This window comes from Chaetura pelagica, unplaced genomic scaffold, assembly GCF_000747805.2.
Source record: "Chaetura pelagica isolate M959 unplaced genomic scaffold, ChaPel_1.0 scaffold127, whole genome shotgun sequence".
In the NCBI taxonomy this organism is placed as follows: domain Eukaryota; kingdom Metazoa; phylum Chordata; class Aves; order Apodiformes; family Apodidae; genus Chaetura; species Chaetura pelagica.
In genome coordinates, this window is record NW_009953923.1 from 241,810 (window position 1) to 262,490 (window position 20,681).

Here is a 20,681-nt window from a genome sequence, read left to right on the forward strand (position 1 = left end):
TCCAAAGAGCATTTAAGGCTGCAAGCTGTAAAAAAGTGTAATAGTTTATGAAAGGATGCTTGAGCTAAGGAAAAAATACATCTACTCTACTTTTAATTTATTTAAATCAATATTAATTTTATACTATTTGTATACATGGATTAAGGTAGAGAATGCACTGTTGCATTTCAGGAGTTTGCAGGTATTTCTGGTGTTAAATTGAGTTCAATTTGAGGAGATTTTAAATGCAAATATTTCAATACAAAATAAAAAGCCCACATATATTTGGATAGTTTCTTGGTTATTTTTCATATCTTCCACAATGGAAAGCTGTAGGCTGTACTGTACCAAAATGAAATGAGCTTTGCAAATGCTGGAATTCTCTATGAGAAATTTGTCTACACCCCAGAGACTGTGCACCTTAGTGAAGAGAAAAACAGTTGTATTTAGAAAAGGGTTCTGTGTTGTTAAAAATTGTTTCCCTTTAAATATTTAAGAGGAAAATGTAAAGTCAGTCGATGTTAATGATGACAGGCACTCCTTGTAATGCAGAAGTGGTAGCAGATCTTTGGTCTGCAATTGTAACCCAAAATACAAACCTGTTGTGAGCTCCGTGTCAGGTGATGATACAGATGTTGGAAGAGCTGGAATCCAACTGTTCTGCAGTGCATCACCCATTGGGTTTAACCATGTTTTCCCATAAAATAAGTTTTCATGAAATTTGGATGTATTTCCAGGATTGCCTTCCACATTTTTTAATCTTGTTTTGAATGTTTTAATGTTTACATATTTTTGGCCAAAAATATCAGTCTCAACCCTCAATTCATATTCTATTATTTAAATAGAAATCATTTTCAGAAGTGGTGCATATTAATACCTTCTGCTTTGTTAATGGATGTTGTGAATGCTTAGCAGCTCTGAGTATCTCATGTGGATTCTTGAGAGAAAATGTCAATATGAGAACAAATCACAGAATCACAAAATTGCTGGAGTTGGAAGAGACCTCCAGACATAATCTAGTCCAACTCTTCCACCTAGAGCACTGTACACAGGACTGTATCCAGGTGGGTTTTGAGTATCTCCAGAGACTCCACAGCAGCCTGTTCCAGTGCTCCATCACCCTCACTGTAAAGAAGCTTTTCCTCAAATTTAAATGGAACTCCCTCTTTTCCAGTTTGTACCCATTGCCCCTCGTTCTGACACTGAGAACTACTGAGAGGTAGGGAAGGGAGGTGAAAACTGATAGTAGTTCCAGGAGACTTGAAGTGATGCCTGTTGTATCTCAGACATGCTGCATTTTTTAGTTAGTCTTGTCTTTGCTTCCCTTGGTCCAATGAATCCCCTTTATGGCATAGAATGGAAATGATGAAATTGATGCCAACCCAGGAATAGCCTGAAGAGCAATGATTAGGGTATACATATTATAGATATTTCACTTAAACATGTTGATCTGAATCAAGCAAATCAGGGCTTTGCATGTGAGTGTACAGAGTTCTGCAGGTCTTTGGCTGTATGGAGATGTGATTTGAAGAAAAGATTTTGTTTAAGCTGTTAAATTTCTGTTTAAAGTTTCACTCTGGAAAAGCTGTGCAGTTTTTTTTGGTGAAAAGCCATTTGTTGGAAACTCCTGACCAGCACCACTTAAATATATGTTTTCAGGGCATGTGAGGTATCTGAGACATCTTGCTATATGCTCTGAGTCTCTTAATGGCTGTGCAGTGGTCTTTCTACCTCCACATAGCACTGGCCTGTAAGCAAAACAAATATAAATGGAAAATGCATTTATTCCTGTTAAAGCATTCCTTAAATTTAGGTACTTTACTTTTCCATTATCTTTTCTGTAAGGGTATAGATACTTCTTATTATGGCAACCAGTGTTTGAGATTACATCACCTCTCTCCAAACACTCATAGCTGTATAGGGAATTGATTAGCTTGTTAGGAAATACGCATCAATGTATAAAGCTTTGCAACTTAAGAAACAGCTATATGTATTTTCTAACTGTCAGTTTAATACTACTCTCCAAATTTTAAGTGAAGATGCTGCAGATATCAATCATACCAGTAGTGTTAGCAGATGTACTGAAACTATTCCCATGAAAAAACATTACAGGATTAATTAATTAGTAGTATAATTGTATATATGTCTGTCTTTATTTTTGTGAGGGGGAAAAAAAAAAAGTCTGGATTAGATATATATATAGAGATAGATTTTTTAATAATTATGTGTATTTTTAATATATATTTATATACTTTTATGTATATAAGCCTCTAAGTCTTGTAACTCAAAACCCATTAGCATCCTTGGAGGTTGTTTACCTTTAATTTATAGTTTAACTCGGCCTTCAATTCTCCAATATTGTGTGAAGCTTTTGGAAGGTTTTTCTTGTTCTGCAAGCCACATTAACCTCCCTGATGATTGTTCAAGTGCATTGCACTGTAGAACTTGAGTCTTAGATCCAGTTTTTATTCTAAGTAACACATGACATGTTAGAAGGATTATTTTTAGAAACATAAATAATTTAGCCTATTGAGCAAGATTCTGGAAATAAGTAGTAAGGAGGATAACAGGGATAGCTTTATACATTTTTCTACGGTATAGGGGAATACAAACTTGAATGTGTGCTTGTCAGTGTGAACTGTAGGCATAAGCAGTAGTGCCATTTATCTAAATTAATATTTGCAAAACCACACATGATGTTCCCTAAGAAGAGGTCAGCACTTTTTAAAGTGAAAGGCTCTCAAACCCTCCTCTGAGGTGCTGGTTTGTCTTTCCAGGGGTGTTCCCGCCTGATTTTCAAACGTGATGCACAGAGGCACCTAAATTAGGAGACTGATCTTCCAGGATATCTGTAGCCAGGAGGGAGAGTGTGGGCTCCTGCAGAGGGTGGTCAGGGCAGGAGGCTGGTAGAAAGGCAATGTCTTGCCTTCTCTCCACTGAGTGTGCAGAGGGGGATCTCACAGTGACCAGCCTCCCAGTTTGCATGTACCATTTTGCAGTGGCTCAGCAGAGAGAAGAAGTGGGGGGATGATTTTCTTGTCTCCTTAAAATGTTCTTCTGTAACTTTGCTTTGCTGCAGGGGTTCCTCTAGGACACCAGGTTAGCTCAGGATGAGGGCAAGTGAGGAGCTGGAGCAGTTATCTTGTTAAAACAGTGACAGCAGATCACTGAGATGCCAAGCAAACATGACATGAGATTTGAAAGTAGGTTTCTTGTAGGAGTGCTTGGTCAAATTCAAACACATCATTCAATGAATAAAAAATTTAATTAGAGGCAGCTCTACACTCAGATGAAGATCATAGCTGGAGTCATTTGCATATATGACTGTGTCCCTGGATGATGGAATGGCTTTAGCGATGCTGGGTATGCTCCCAGCTGCAGACCCTATCAGCCAGCTGTGTTTCACATCTCAGTTCTGGGTGCATGAGTGGACCCTTGGATGGACAAATGACAGGAGTCCAAGAGGGATGGTGCACTCAGAAGTGATGCTGAACTCTCTATTCCCTATTCCTTTTATCTAGTAACAGTGGCAGTTTCAGCTATTGGAGGCCTTGTGATGAAGTGCTGTGTGGAAGGAGCCATCCAGGGTAACAGTCAAAGGCTCTTGAGGGTGAATATGTTCTACTGTGTGCTCTTTAGGGTAGTTATTTTATTTTTTCAAGGCCTTCTGCCACACTTGCTATATAGCATTTAAAAGGTTCTGCAGCTGTTCTGCACCTTTAGACCTTCCTTTTTCTTTTGAGGAAGCATCTGGCTATGCAGTGAAAATTACCTTTTTATCTCAGTTATATTCAGCTGTTTGGAGAGACATTGACTTGAAGCTCTTTGGAGGAAAACAAGGGATATGCTAGAATGACAGAATATGTTCCTGCTCTCTTCTGCATCTGCTAGAGTTGCTCTCATGCTAGCATCTTTTAACTCCTCCTGCAAGATGCACTTTGCGCTGTCACTGTGGTGCTTTCCTGCGCCATGTTTAAAACCTAACTGTTCGATGCCAGGTAGTAGCCCAATTGCAAAGAATACCCTTCTTTGAGTCCTGCAAATCTGAGATGACAGGTGCTCAGCCTGACCTACAAAAAATATGACAGTCCTGGAAAAACCACAAACTAGAACAGGTAAGTAATCTCTGAATGAAGAGGTTAGTCCTTTGAAAAGTGGTAATAGAATGCAAGCTCAAGTACGAAGATCCTCTTTCATCTTGTAGAGAATACTTCAGGATAAAAATAGATAAGATTAATAGATAATAATAAATAAGATACGTAGAAATCTACTCTCATTTTATAAATGGCTGCGTAAGGTTTCTATCTATAGTCATATCATGACTGAAAGATGAGAGGCTGCAGGAAAAGAGAAGATAAGGATTTTCATTATGACAAGAAGAAAATTTTGCATCTGCTGGCACCATAAGCAAGCTTTCTGGAGATCTAAGCAGATGGTGATTCAGATTTAAGACCCTATGGGAAGAATGCAATATACTTGGGTCTGCTTTGACCCTGGCACTTTTTCCATCCTGGGATGTGTATCTTCTGAAATTCAAACCATTGGGGTGGCAGCATGAGAGGTTGCAGGTGGCTTATTTTTGAGCATGGCTGAATAAAAGATGTCACATTCTGAAAATATCTGTTAGCACATTAGACACATCAGCAGGCATGCAGGATAAAGCAATTTGGTTTGTGTTTTTAATATATATATAGAGAGAGCATATAGTCTGCTGCTTTCTAATCATAAGAATTTTGAGCTAGAATTCTCCAAACAGATAATTCTGCAAACAAGGCAATGCATTGATCCTGAGGTAGGAGAGAATGGAGGTGAAAGATGAGAATAAAGGGATAGAAAAAGCTGTGGTAAAGAAGCAAGTGAAGACAAGTAAACAAATTTGACATATAATGCATAGTGTATGACAGATGCCTCCCAGGGATGTAAAATATAATCCATCAACATTTATATGTATAGATAGCATATAGAGGATCTCTCTCAGATATATGTATGTGTAAAAGAAATGAATGGTAGCAGCACAGCATAAGTCAAATACAAACTTCTACCAATGCTAGAAGAGTGAGCAAGATACAAAACTTAAGATTTTATTTATAATTTTTATGAATCAATGCACCATGTTAGGTGGATATATGAGAGATGTTAGGTATGCCATGGATTTCATCTTACAGTCTTAAAAACCAGCTGTAGTATGTCTTCCACCATTGTAACAGAATTTGTCTTTGAGAGGGAGTGTGAAGATGTGGAGTTTTGTACTTAGAGGAGTTAAGCTGATGTTGGAATAGGAGGGATGTGATACTTATGATAGGAAAATGGGGAAATATTCAAACTCTGCAGGTGTCTTCTTGTAGGACTGTCATTATGAGTTGATCATACTATTATCCATGCAGCAGCAGACAGAAAACTGTCAAAGCTGCATTTTCAGAAATGAATCTGCCTGGTCTGTGTAGTTACAGATGTGGAGCAGTCTCTGCAATGGTTGCAGCTACCAGGGTGCTGCTGACCACTGTTGCTCTGTACAGCTATTGCAGCATATGAACTGTGGATACGAACCATGTATTTAAAAGCTGTGCCAATATGTGGAAAGTAGCTTGCATCCTATAAGTGTAAATGTATTTTCTCTGAGTTTCAAGAAATGGCTTTGGATAGAAAGGTAATTTTAAAGTATCTAATTATTGTATAATTGTTACTCTAAGGAGCAGTGGCAGCAACAAGCACAAAAGAAGTGAAACTGCATCATACCAGTGGTCCATCTGTCCTAGGCAATGCTGTGAAACAGCACATAGGCTGGGCCACTTTCAGGGTACTTTCCACTCACTCCCCCCACATCCATGGCTGTTTGATTAAGGATACCAGAAGGCACATCCCTGTGTGTGCATTTTAGCATCTGTTTATGAACCCATTGTCCATGACTTCAGTCCCTTTCTGGAATACCTTCTGATACCATGTGCCTGTGCACCTCCTGTGGCAACATACTGCAGAGAGACACAACTTGTGTGCCATAGTGCTTTCTTGATCTGTTTTAAATGGGTATTATTATTTCTTCAAGTGCTTCCTTATTTTACTAATATGGAAGTAGGTGTTATGACAGCCTTGTGTTAATTCTGTCTGTGGCCCACATGATGATGTAAACCTCTGTCTTTTTACCCCACCCTTGCACCATGCTCTGTTCTCCAAACTGAAGAGCCTTTTGAGTTGAGAGAGAATGATTTACTGGTAGGTAACAGACAGGGAGGCAAAGTAACTGCTGGGTCATCAGCAATGCCAGAGCTGTCTGGCAGGCCAGACATATCTGACTTGGAACAGCATTAGGAAATGGATTTTTTTCTTTCTCTGAAGCTAGCTGTTCTCTTGATGCTAAATGAAGATTGATGATTTTAAGTTTGGGGAGCTGCGATAATTCCTTGGACTGTAGCGAAGTGATTGGTGTTGTCTCAGAATCTGGCTCCTGAGATTTCAGTGGTTAAGGGACTCTTGTCTTCCCACTATTCATTAATTTTTAAGATAAGCCATGAATTTTATTTCACAAAGCTTTGTGTCAGTCGTCATGTGTGGATGTTCTGTGAGAGTTGGTCAGTAATGAAGACTGCTTCTTCAAGAGATTCCTTTTCTTGTCTCCCTTTACTGTGCATTTGGATTTGTTTTCATGGTTTCAGATTGAAACCCTGACTCATTGCAAATGTAGTCTGAGACCTTTGACTTCTGATCCACTATTCAGTGCTATTAAAATGCAGCTTCTTTATCAAAGTAGAGAGATTACAGAGTGCCACAGTGGGTACCTGTAACTTCAGTTTCTTACACTTTAATTTGTCTGCTGTTGTAGATATTTTTCACAATCAAGACATATTTTTCCTTAGTGCCTCTACCAGGATTTTTTCAATATCTTTGTAGTTTCATTTCTATGTCCTTGAAATTCTAGGAGGTTGTCTCCATCAAAATAATTTATAGAAATTCATTAGTTCTTAGATATAATCTTTACTATCTTTTGAACTAAAGCTATTTTCAAGTAAACCCTTTTCTAAAGTTCACATGTTTTGTGAACAAAAATAAAAGTAGTGGTAACCATTTTTTTTCTGATCTCATTTCTGAAATATGTCAGGTACTTTACCAGTTGATGCATTAATGAGATGAACAATAAAAACAAACTTCTGCATAATTTTAAAATCCATATATGCTAATATTCTCTAGTTATATAAAAGCACACTGTTTAAAATAAATTGCTCTTCTTGGTCGTTACCGTATTAAAAATTCTTGGGGTATGAGCAACATTTCATACTTCAGGATAAAGTGGAAGTTTGGAAGTTTTAACAGTAGGTAACTGTGAGTGTAAGGGGATGATGGTCCTAAGTGCTTATAACAAAAGTGGCAGCACAGCAGGGGAAGCTTTGCTGTCATTAAGGATGCACATTTTAGGATGGATGTATTCAGGGTTAGTGCCAAACCGTAAATGTAACCTTGAAGAGATACTGACTCCTTTGCTGGTCTTTCTTGGCATCACGCAGATTCAGGAAGCAGCAGCATGGAAATGCTGGTTGGTAAGAAGGGGGTGATGGGCTGGAGAATAAAGGAGGAGAGAAATGTGGCTAGGGAGAAGGCACTTGAGGACAGAGGAGGTGGGTACAGTGATGGGGAGTTTGAAAGGAGATGATGGAACAGGCAGGAGCTGAAGCAGATAAAAATCTGCCTTCTTTGTATTCCTATTTTATGCAGCTTAAGCTTATTTTATTTGTGTAATCAGATGCTATTTGTTGCCAAAGTCTGAGAGTGAAGCAAGGCTATGTTGGCAATTACATGGTTTGCTGGATAGTCCCAGTTTACGTGTTCCTGGGTTTGGAAGTGCTTATGTGCAAAGCAAGTGATGATGCCTTGTCGCTTGGGCAGAGATTTCCTGTGTGGCTCAGGAGAAGCATCCCCCAAAGCTGTGCCTTCATCATTTGCTCTAGGGATTGTTGTTGTTCTTTGGGCACCCTGTGAGCAGGACACTTGGGATCAGCTCTGAAGAGCTTCAGGAGCTCCAGAGCTGTCCTGACTGCAACACAGGGCAGGACACATCTGAAATGAAAACTAAGTTGTGCTTCTACAATATATGACTCTGTTAAATCTCAAACTGGGCACTCAGACACTTCACAGCTTTCTAGTATTGAGGAAAATGCTAACACCTGATCTCCTGAGGGGAAGTATGTTGAGGACTCAGTATTTGTGTTTTGCAAATACTTTGAGAGAGCATAATGGAATTGCCCATGAGTACAAGAATACTTTTTATATTTGCTCCACACAAAATGATATCTATGGTAACTAAAATTCGAGGGCAAATTTTGAAGGAAGATGCCAAGAATATTTACTAACATCCATTCACTAAATGATACAGGTGTCTTTTGCAAAATCTGTGTGCTTGTATTTAACAACATGAAGTCATGTCAGGGCCACACTGAAATGGCTGGTATTTTATAACACTTAAGCATTTAATTTTGCGTTTTTTAAATATAGTGTTTGTGGACAATACAGAAATATGAACAAAGAATTGGGTTGAAATGTTTTTGAAATCACAAGTAAGTTGAAAAGTAATATTGCATATAGTATACAATGGTTATATGAAGAGGCATAATAAAAGGTAAGTAGACTACACTAGTAGATTTAGGCAGGAAAATGTGTAGCTTGTGCCTCTCATGTGCTTGCATCTTCCCTTTATTATTAATTTACCATCTTTTCAAATACTAAAATAACCTATGTTTATCCTGACTTTAAAGTAACAAGCGTATGAACAGAATGGCATTGAGGAAACTGTTGTGTAGTAGTCGTATGAACTATGGTCTAAAAATATCTGATTATTTGAATAGGATTCCTCCTGAAATTTCTGTAGGAAAAAGAAGTAATTGCCTGAAGATATGCTGGTGTAAATTATTCATGAGCAAAATCAGAGTGAGGTTTTATTGACACTTTCATTGCCATCAGTACTGTATGGAAAACTATGTAAAGAGCAGAGTAAGTGAACCTTGCCCACACTGCTTTCAACTCTGGCTGTGAAAAGAGAAGTTTTGGGCTAGAAAAATCCTAATTCATCATTCTGCCTGACAGAAGCCTTGCAATCAGCTGCCATCTACTCTTTGTGCATGTTCAAGTCCTTAGTTTATCATTAAGGCATTTTAAGTAGCACGGTCACCCCTTGGATTCTGGGAGGAATCTCTGTGTGTGTGGGGTGCAGCTTCCTTGTTAGGGCAGTATCTGAAAGAGAAAACTGTCATCACCCTCAGTCAGTCCATCATCATCAGGATTAATTAATTGCTGTATTGAATTTATGCCCTTTGCAGTGCTTATACCACAAAATCATAGAATCACATGATTTAAAATGCTTTCTTAAAAAAAAAATAAACCAGATGTTATTTACAAATGTCAGTGTTTGTATTAAAATGGTAACATTGATGCAATAAATACTAACAATAATTTGGTTATATTTAAGTTGCAATAAAAAATAGAAACTGAAATGTTGATTTCAGAGTTGTTTTATATTTGTCTTATTACTTTTTTGGGGGTAAAGAGCTATATTCAGATTTCCTTAAAACAGTAAAAAGAAACATGGTGATATGACTCAGTAAATTATTAGTTTCTGTCTCTCTTCCTACCTGCAAAACTTATATTTAAGTTTTTTAATTTAAATATAATTTTCATTGGAAAATGCAGGCAGTATCTGTCATGATGTGCCACATTTACAGTACTTTCTCATAAAATTGCTTATGTTGTCATTTGGGTAGCGGGGATGGAGATGAGACTGAATTGCAAAAGTTGAAAAAGATGGGCCAAAAAGTCCATGGCATAGTATCTGTACATGGACAGTGGCACCAGAAAATGCCAGCTGGCAGTGAGAGCTGGAGGTACTTCAGATGCAGTTCATGTGCAGAAGGCATGTCCAACATCAGGATACGGCCACACCAGCCTGAGTGCTGGAACTACCACTGTTGATTTACAGATTTTCCTTGCAGTTTTTCTTGTGTCCTCTCTCCTTTTTAATACCAGTAATAGGAACCATCTGCATAATACAAATTTAGTGAAACTAAGCAAGAATGTCTTCAACCTGCTTAAGCTTTTCCCATCAAGAAATGAAGCCAATGCAGTAAATCAAACACATGCTGTTTGTAAGCTGGAGCTGCAAAACTTCATCTCATGCTGGAGGTGGAGGCCCTGTGCAAGGCTGCAGGGTTGCTCTGCAGTTTGGTGTCTGCAGCAGGGCTCAGGGCAGTTGCTATTGTGTTCCGCAGGCAAATTAGCTATTAAGGGATAAAGAGACTAAGTGCATTTTCAAGTCAGATTACATTAGAGATTTAAGAGAGGACTCCTGGAGAAGAAAAAAATTGGGCAAATGTTAGTATTTGGAATAAACTTCATAAGACATTCAAGTTGTGTATCATTGTCTGTTGCTGCAATGTGATATTAAGCTCCAGGGGATGATTGAGATTGGGTAAGACTCAGCATTTGTGTATAATCCTTAAGGGCTCAACCCATTCGTAAATCCCTAATTTTTTTTTGGGGCAAAGTCTTAAATAGTCAGTAGGAGTAGAAACATTTAGAAATCACTTTCTCCTTTCTCCCCTTCATATTGGCAGCAACAAGGACAGAAAAGCACAGTAAGAATATTTTAAAAAGGGGACAAGCTTCAATATGTGCAGACAATAAAAGCTCTGTTTTTTTCCCAGTGTTTTTTCCTTCCTCTAAGTAGGCAGTGTGAAAACTGCTGCTGTATTTTAGAGAAGCTACCTAATTCCGATTGATTAGTCCATTTGGCTAACTTAACAGATACAGTCATTAAATTAATTATCCACATAAAAAGAAATTCAGCAATTCTTTTGAGGGAAAGAAGGGGATGAAAGTTTTAGAGCTGAAGCTGTTAAAGGAGATAGATTCATGGAGTATGGAAATAGCTAATCCTCTCTGAAGTGCAAGGAAACATCATGAATGAGCAAAGGGAAGGTGTTTGAGTAGGCACGAGGATAAAGGAGAATTAAAATGTCCTAGCTAGTCAGATAAAGAAATCTGCCAGCTAAGTAGTTTTTTTGAGTTTAACTTGCTGTATTTTTAGTTAGCTCATGGCTGATACTGAGAATGTTTTAGAGCCATGCTGTAATACGAAGTAATGCTGATTGTCCATTGTACTCTTACTTGGTGACAGAAAGATTAGTTCTCTTCCCTCTCATTTATTTTTCCATTTTCTTGGTCCTTGTTTCATCTTAATAATCAACCTGCCTTCTCTTCCCTGGTGTACAAGATGTGCTGTTTTAAAAAATTACCGTCACTCCTCTCATACCCATTAGTCCTGTTAATAAAAGGAGTCTTTCAGCACTTTTCGCTAAGCAACATGCTGGTAGTTTCCCACATTCTGCAATAATCTCCTGTATGAATCCGATTCCCTTTTCTGTTCTTTTGAGAGGGGTAACATCCCCTTACACAATTAAGTAGTAATTCAGATCTTTCCGGGTTACTTGGTAGAGGATATATACCACTTGGGGGAAAATCTGTCACTTGGTGGAAAGTTTCCTCATCCTCATGGGCTTGGTACCCAGCAGTGCCCATTCCTTTTACTGCAGCCCGCTGAGCCGTGATGTTGTAGGAAGCTTCCTTCTCATAGCTTGCTCCTGCAATGTGAGTTAGCATTAATTGTGCAGCTGATATGGCATCTTTCTTTTATCAGTGTCTCCATAATTTCACTGAACCTGTAATTTTCTCTTAAATGTCTCCCTATGTCTGTTGACAGCTTCCTACTGGCATTCGACCCATCCTGGCCTTTCTGCTGATTTCAGCTAAAACTCTTTCTTTTCAGTAATGCATCTCAGCTCAGATCTCTCATTTGATGTCCTTGTCTAGCACTATATTTAATCTGAAATTTCAGGTGTACATAATGAAGAGTTGTGGAGACAGAAATAAGGGTGGACAGACAGAAGAAATAATAAAGAATTTCCACAGTATCCAAGCATTTTAGCACAATACTTTTGAATCCCCTTTGTGTTTACCTTTCTGAAGTTTGTATGTAATCCCTAAAGAGGTCCCTGTTGTGTCAACTTTTTCTTCTGTAGCTTTTAGTTGTTCCATCTTTAGAGTCTCTTCAATCTGGAGAGTTAATTCATGTTTAAGAGCTGGTGGTGGGCATTTTCCCTCTCTTCTTGAAAATGAAAGTTTCTGTTTCATTTCCAGGGATATTTCCAAGTTTGTTATCAGTTCCATATGAAAATAAAAAGCCTGTTCCCTTTTCCAAGGTGTTCTGTGGACTCTTTTCTGTCAAGTTGAAGTGCTCTATGTCTTGGGTTTTATATTTTCTTTTTTTCTTCTTAAAATGCTTGGCTTGTTCCATACTTTTTTCTCTTGACATCTCATTTTTTTGTCCCTCTTTTTGCTTCCTGAATCAGCCTCTCTCTTCTGGGGAACCCATCTATTTCCAAAGCTCATGTGTTTTCCTGGGTTTGCAGTCCTGGCTTTGGTTTTGCAATCCCCATATGCAAATGCTGTGATTAATTCAAGGTAGAATTTAAGCACAGGTACATGCATGATCTTGGATAAGGATACTTTTCTTAGTTGGGGCCCTATTCTGTAAGAAAATTCCCCTAGCCACATCCTCCTATGTGACTATTCCAGAGAGTGAGATGAGCAGAGAGGAGCTTGCTCATGTTTTGTGCTGGCTCTTTTGCTATTGAGTCTGTATGGGATGGACTCATATGGTTGTGACTTCAGATAATAATAAAAAAGATGATGCTGCTGTAAATAAAACTCCATGATTTGTGTGCATTTAAAAAATAACAGAACTCTGAAAATGGAATTGCTATTATTAGCATAACTCTTTTTTCTTTGGAAAAGCCACAGATCACATGTGCTTCTTTCCTGTGAAATGTTTTATTTTTAGGTTGTAACACAGGCAGGTTTTTGTCATGCCTTTTCAAAGAATTTGTGTCAATGCCTCAGTGAATGTTTCTGAAAATCTCATTCTGCAGTATTGTCTTTTATAGGGTAAATGTTTTTTTTCACTGTAATTTTATACATCCTTAGTATTTCTAAGGGTTTTTTTTTTTCACAATCTGTCGTTTTTTCACATTCAAAAGCTACTACTTAAACTGATAAAGATGGCTGTTAGGATAGACTGGCAGGCAAGCTATTTCATCTTTACCATGGGAAAGGGTAGTACGATTTATGTTGAAATGCATATTATTTTAATGCTAAATATTTTGTGTCTTATGTTGCTTAAATAATTTTCATTGTGTTTCACAAGTGTTTCACGATAGCTTTTTTTGGTTTGTTTTAAAGTAGTGGGTTTTATTAAAATTGCACAGTTATGTCACTCACTGAAAACAAAACATTACTCCATTTACGAGGTGATGTCATGAGAGAAACATATCTTTTGGAATAAGTTTTTAAGACTGTGTATAATTGCTAGGTTGCAGATTAGTTTGTAATAGCACTGATTGCATTATTGGATCTGCAAGAGTTCTGGGTTTTTATGGTGTTTTCTGTGCAGTGAGTCATAATAATAATAATAATGAAGCATAACATGGCATTATTTGTGGATTTTTCTACTGATAAAATATTCCTGGATATATCATGCCTGCCATGTTACTTAGGGTAGGCTTTAAAATGTCTAAATTTTAGAGCTGTTGTCTGTTTAAGGTCTGGGCTTGGTGCCTAGTTGCTGTGCAGCCTGGTGACCCCACGGCATTTCCCTTCCAGCTAGATGCATTTCTGGAACTGAGGCACCTGCGACAGACCTTGAGAGGCTGGGGAATGCCAGTGGCCCTTTTGTCCTGCAAGTAGGGACAAAGCAGGAGGATGAAATGGATAAACCTGCTTAGGAATCACTCCCTTGACCTACTTTGAAAGTAAACACAACTTGAACGACCTAGCTAGGTCCACCAGACAGGTGGCAAGTGGGAGAAGAGCAGCTGACTGACCCCTGGCAACCCAAGAGTTGGATGCCGAAGGACCCTACGTAACCTCCAGAAGAAATGGGGCCTTCCCCGGGTTGAGGCAGAGCAGCCCAGGTCACATCAGAGGGGTGCCTGGCCAACTGTCCTGTCCCAGTGGCCCAAGGCAGATGCTGAAGAAGCAGAGCAGAACAAGTGTGTATGAGACTTCCTTAGAGTCCTTTTCCAGGACTCCCAAGACTTCCTGAGCCAGGTGCAATTTCTATGCATTTGGCCTCAGTTTAGAACTCAGTGTAGCCCCCTCAATCCATTAACTTGTCCATTTCTACCCTGAACAAGCCTCCAGCATCTGTGCTTTCCTGTGGCAAGAGGCTCCATGTTGTAACTGGAGGTTGGGCCAGGAAAGGCCTGTTTTTATTAGTGTTGAGCTAAGTGGCTTATTCTGTTGCTTCCTAGTTCTTGCATTGTACAAGGCTGAGAATGATCAGTCTCTTTGTTTTCTCATGCCAGATGCAATTTCCAGATCTTTGAGAACATAACATATGATATTCCAGAACACAGAAACATTACCACCAGTATCTTTTAAAAAGCAAATCCCTCCAAATGCAACTGTAAACTCCCTCTGAGTAAATCACTTTGTTTGATCTCTTTTGTACTGTACACTTACTTCAATACTTTCCTTTTGTACTCTCTCACATCTTCCTTGGCACAAAAACCTTTATGGCCATCAGATGAGGAGGATGACCTTAGTTTACTTGAGTCCCCCAGAAACAGCTGGAAGTAGTGCTCTAAGCTATAGAGGTGGCTTAAGTAAGCTCATGGAAGCATAGACATTTGCTGTAAGAAAGTGTAGTGAATGCTGAGAAACTATATAGGTAAACTAACCTAAACTAAATATCGTTGAAGAGAGCATCTGTCTTAATGTCTATATCTGGAAAGGCATATTAGGCGTTATAGGAGTCTTTGAGCTTCTCCCAGGTGGATGAGTATCCTAAATATTTAATATTAACTTCTAAGACAGGTTAGAGGATTGTAATCAGCAACTCAAACAACAGCGTCTCTTTTAGGTGCTCCTCAATCATGAGTCACTTCCAGGCTGCTGTACAAAGCATCAATATAGGTATATGGGTCTGACCGGAATTAAGGGGGACCTGGGGACGGCTGGTCACCCCAGTTCTGCAGTGGCTAAAGGAGTTGCTTGCCCTTTCTTCCTATTTATAGCTGCTCAGGTGTTTTCCCTCCCTTGCATCAGCTCTGAGGCTCAGTCTACCTCTTCACAAGGGACTTGAATTACCTAATGCAGCAAAAACATGGGTTTGTTGAACCCTCCCAAGGGTACTTGGATGATTCCCAGGTACTGACACCAAGAGTATTTTGATGACTGTTAGTTCTGACACCACGTATTTTGATGAGGGCTCGTGCTGACACAACATAGGTTCAGTGCTTGCTGCTGAGGGGGGCACTGAGACCTCCTACTTTCAGCAGCATTTAGCTGTGAACTCGGTGTGACTGAGGGGGGCCCCACCTCCATGGATATGATATCTGGTCTGAGTACATTTGAGGTTCTGCCAGCATCTTCTAAAGCCTAATTAGCTACCTTTACATCTTGGTGTATAAACCCTGGTGCATTCAGATTCCCTCACAACTCATGTTATTTGCTAGACTTCAGGAGCCTTCCGTTCCCTTATTATCTCAGGACCCTCTCTATGCTTTCTGGTAGTTGAACTTTCTAAGCAAAGCTGTCCAGAACCTTTTTGCAATATTAGAAAAGAAGTTTCCTTTGGACAGTGGTATTAATCTTACCTCAGTTTGACTGGAAATACATCTTCGTTGATGTATTCAGGAATGACAATTGTGTTTTTCAGGAAGACACCCTATTGATCTGGCAAATACTTTTGCCAGAAACAAGTGTAGTCATGTCTCTCTCCCTTATAAACCAGGCACTCCAAAACAACATAATAGAAATTCCCTCCAGCCCTAAAGTGCATAAATCTACTGTTTGTACAATTGAATTTGATCCTTTTACTAATACCCAGTTCTGAAGATCATCCAGCTCTTTCCTGTGGGAGTTTTTTCAATCTTCTTTATGCCCCATGCTTTCCAACTTAGCTTTATCAGCATATCTCATTAGAGCGCTTCTGGTTTTTGTGCCTGGATTATCAATGCAACTACCAAGCTGGCAATTTGTAGGGCCGGTGTGGAAGGATCCATACTACCAACTTTGTCCTGTTTGGGGCTTGCTCTGGGCAGTCACTGATGCCTACGTGGGCACGAGTCGGTGGCCCTGCTGCCTGTTCAGCCAGGGTGAAGCTCTGGAGAGTTGAATGGCTGCTGCCCTGCACGTGCTATCCTGTCCTTGCCCTCTCACAGTAGGTGAGGTTTGCCCTCAGCCTAAAGGTTTTTTTGATTCAAGCAGAATCATTCAGGTTTACTTCTTCTGCTGAGGTTGTTTGGGCTCGTTGCCTTCTGTCCTGTCAGTCAGCATGCCTGTTGCCACGTTGTCTCTACCAGTTTGACTTTGCTAGTTTCATCATCCTTAGGTAGGCCAGTATAAAATATTTATACAGATTTAATCTTGGTAAAATGTTGTGAGCTTTGAAAATGTTTAGTGACATTTCTGATGTAGTCGATTTGCCAGTCTAGAAAATAACTCATGAGGGAGAGGATCTGACTGGTTTAGCATGAAGAGTCTCAATAAATACAGCATGCATTAAACTTACATAGGGTTGCCTCAGGTCTAGTTGATTTTCCCTGCAGTGTTTCTTCCAAAGCCTTGTGTACCTTGAGGCTGGGTTTGCCTTTGCCCAGAGCATTTTCCTCTGACATTGCTGAAGCTGCTGGGCTCTCGGGCAGAGCGAGGGAGTGTGACAAGCCCGAGAGACGCCTGCCCGGGAGCCCAAGGCCAGGGTGGCACCCGCTGCCTGGGCATTGGCAGCACTGGAGCTGCCCCTCAGCCTGTGCCTTCTGTGCCCGGCAGCCTTGCCTGCCCTCCCGGTGTGAGCCTCAGCTCACCTGACGTGGTCATTTCATCCTCATGCTGGTGTGTCTATCAGGAGTCTGCTGGAGGCAGCTGCCATCTTCCCTCAGAAACAGCCTGGTACAGCAGTGACCCCAACTGATTTCTCACCCTTCTCCCTTACTGTTTCTTTTAGCAGCAAATAGAAATGTCTACTGAATTTAAATAATTGTCAGTGGCTGGTTTTGAACCTTCTATGAAGAGCTCCCCCCTCAGTTTTCCTTTTCCTACCTTCTAGTATTAAAAATCAGTGTATCCCATGCACTGTGTAATTCCATTGGAGGTGGTTGTTTCCGTGGTTTTTATGAACATTTCAGGAAAAGTATCCTGCAGATTTTGCCCTTTTCAAATGTAAATGAAATCAGTGCTTGCTGAGAGGGAGTGCAAGAACACATGCACAAGGTTTATGGTTCTTTTTTCTTCTTGCAGTGACCTGCTGTCTTCTGAATATCTTGAAAGGCATATCGAGCAAGATGGGAAGACAGTGGAAGTTAAAGTAAGAGTTTCCTTTTTATGCTTTGCTTTTTTAAACTTGCTTTGGTTGATGCAACCTCACCTATTTTCTTGAGAGATACCTGATTTTTCAGGCAAGCATGTCTCACGTCTTCTAATTTTTCTGCTTTTTAAATAATACAAATATACTTTATTGGCAAATTTAGTGTGTTAATGTTTGTATCAAATTAGTATCTATGAGAAATATATATGTGGTAGTTCTTTTTACAGTATATATAATTTATGTTTGATGCCTGTTGAAGAAAATGTTTCTGGTTTGGTAACTAGCCTTTCCTCATTGTACTAAACCTCAAATTGGTTGTTTTTAATGAGCTTCTTTGTCAGGTTGGGAATAGCAAAATTTATTGTATACTATTTCCAGATACCTAGTGACTATTGCAGATTATGGGTTTATTTCACTGGATGTTTCTTGGCATGGTGGCTACAAGATCCTGTTGGTTGCAGTTGTCCCCTGTGAAATGTCCCACTGCCTTTGCAGGAGTGCTTTGTTATTTACATGCAACATGGGAGAATTTTCTTGAGGAGCTTTTGTTTGTCAGACATCAGGTATAAAATGGCTGTAGATTACATAAAATATACATGAATGTAATATATATTGTCCATAATGAAAACTCTGAATTTGCCTATCAAGTCAAATTTTGTTGAAAGTTTGCATTTTATATAAAAAAAAATAATCCACAGAACTCTAACTAAATCTGAGGTCATCTAAATACCTTGAAACAAATGCGTTAACATCTGCAGTGTGGAAGCAGAAATAGACAAAGTGATCCTTTAGCCACTGAGTAGCTGAATCCTCTAGCTGCTGAGTAGCTACAGATAGGTGTTTCCTTTAATTTATCCCTTTCTAGCATTTGCAAACTTGAAGTCTGCTTTCCTTTTACTCTGATAATTGCATACGTTATCAGACTGAGGCAAACACATACATGTTCCATTAAACTATAAAGACTAATTGCTCAGTCAGCTGTGCTCTGCAGTCAAGAAGTCTTGACTCAGATTCACAATATGAGTCAAAGCAGAAATAAAGATAATAGCTGATATCAATAAGAACAAAACAATCCATTTGCGTGAGTCAAGGTATGTATGCAAGCTAGCTAAATTAATCTATTTGAGTCCCATCACTGAAATAGGACAAAGCTGTTTCTGATGAATAAGCCTTAATCAAGCACGGAACTGTTTGAAATCAGTGGCTTTTCTCGTGCAAGTACTGTTTAATTGCATGGGGAGGAGATGGGAGGATTGGGACTTTCAGAGGCACGTTGTCTGGGCAGAATATCTCCCAGTCTCCATGGTTCCAGGGATTATTCCCCCTTCAGTTAGCTGCTGTGCAGGATTGTGGTATATGTTTAGGGATGACTTCCACTGCCTTGCTTAGTACTCTTGAATCTGCTTTAATCAGAGAACCAGTTTTGCTATGTTGACTTTGATGCTCAAGGTGGATTGAATTGGCAGTGAAAGGATCATGAGGTTGCACTGCAAAGGTCGGGTGTATTGCTGCTTGGATGCGTGTTTCCCTCTCCATGCTGCCTTCAGCCTTGTGCACCTGTGGGCAGGGGCAAGGGGATGGTTGGGGCACATGAGGGACTCTACCGCACCCTCCTCACCCACTGCTCAAAACTCACTGAGGTTGGCAGGCAGCAGTCCTACAGAACTGTGCCAGGAAGGGGGATACATGTTTGTCTCTTGTTTTACTGCAGCCAAGTGTTGGGGATTGGAGGAGAGGGAAGCAGCTTCTGTGACAAAATGTCCAGAAGAGCCTGTTGGCTGCAGTCATGGGCACATTTTCAGAAAAGTTAAGATATCAAAAGATTTTTGGAAGAGTGCAGGCTTCCAAGTACATTGTGATGCCAGACACTGAGTAAGGCTAATTTTGGTACCCAATAGCTGTTTAAAAATAAATCTGGTTCCCTCTGACTAGCCAGTATTTTCCAGAGCACCTGTAAGTGCCCTGGAGAGCCCAGCTCATTGATCAAACAATTTCTGAGAAGCCCAGCAGTATCTGTTTTGCATTTGAGAAACTGAACTCTGGTTTTACATTAACACTTACCATTTACATTTACACTTACAAATGTTTTGAAATCTTAACTACAAATACAAGAATTCTTCATGATGGTGATTTAGTACCTTCAGTTACTGTGGAAACTGTTTACCATAACCAGTAAGTCCACCTTTAGAATGTTACTTACAATACACACCAGGCAAACCATAATTATTAAACTAGATTTTACAGATTGTGCCGATTGCTTCGGTACTTATTTAAAAGTAGGTAGTGAAAGGGTGCAACTTATAAATAAATCACAAAATACCTACCCTGCTACACAGCATATGCTTAAGCAGAAGAGGTATTTCAGAAAGGAGCCAGGCTTCTATCAGTTGCTCCAACACACTACTCTTCACCTACCTCTGTGCAATTTGTTTTTGTAGGCAGAAACAGAGGCAGCCTGGCAACAGCTCTCTTGCTGTTCTGGTGCAAGAACTGGTGACAGAAAGAAAATGTCCATCTGCCATCCACTGCCAGCTGCAGGCTTTGAGCAAGCCTGTTTATACAGGAAAAGGGCCTCCCTTTCTTGGCCTTCTTAAGTGACATGTTTTTTCAGATCCATGTGTATTTCCCCCTTGCATTTCTCAGCGCAGGAATACTGCATATACATGCAAATTGTCAGTGCTGCTGCTGTGCCATCAGCAGTATGGGAGAAGACAGGCACTTTGAGTCGCTGGTGGAAGCCAGCTGGGCGTACGCTCAGCAGTCTGAAAATGTTATGGGCATGAATGTGTCTGGGAAGCAGATTCCTGCCTTGCCTCAGACTTTTGCCACTCCTCTCCCTCTCCGTTCCTAGTAAAACTTTTTATGCTGTAAAATACCTAGAGATCTTCTGCCATTACTTAAGATGCTTCAGAGAGGAGAAAGGGGCAGGGAAAAGGAGAAATGGTCTGTTTGTTAAAACCACCACTTTGAAGGAACAAAAGGATTTTTATAGTGAGGAGAGGCTTCAGTTTAACCTACCTTTTTATTAGGCAAGAGACTTGAATTACATTTGATTGCTGTGTAAGTAATAACTTGGACCATGAAGGTGGAACATGTTACACATGTTTTGTAGGGTGCTAGCATTTAGCAACTGAACAGAGGCTTGGCTGTGAGATGTCCTTGTTCATTTGTCACATTTAGGCAGCACTGAAGACGTTCTTACTAAACCAGTAGCAATGTGCAGTGCTTAAGAAAAGCAAAAGGAGGTAGATCTTGTAATTATTTCAGTGTTTTGTGCCCCCTCTCCCCTCCCCCCCCCCCA

The 20,681-nt window shown here is 39.8% G+C and overlaps 1 protein-coding gene across 1 annotated transcript in view; it reads left to right on the top strand.

Annotated features, from left to right (window-relative positions):
• The window catches only part of ADAM22 (ADAM metallopeptidase domain 22), a 128,525-nt gene that overhangs the window by 44,031 nt on the left and 63,813 nt on the right, over positions 1 to 20,681 (top strand). The window contains exon 4 of the mRNA XM_010001581.1: positions 17,314 to 17,380. Coding sequence (XP_009999883.1) covers positions 17,314 to 17,380 — 67 coding nt within the window. The remainder of the gene's footprint in view (positions 1 to 17,313; positions 17,381 to 20,681) is intronic.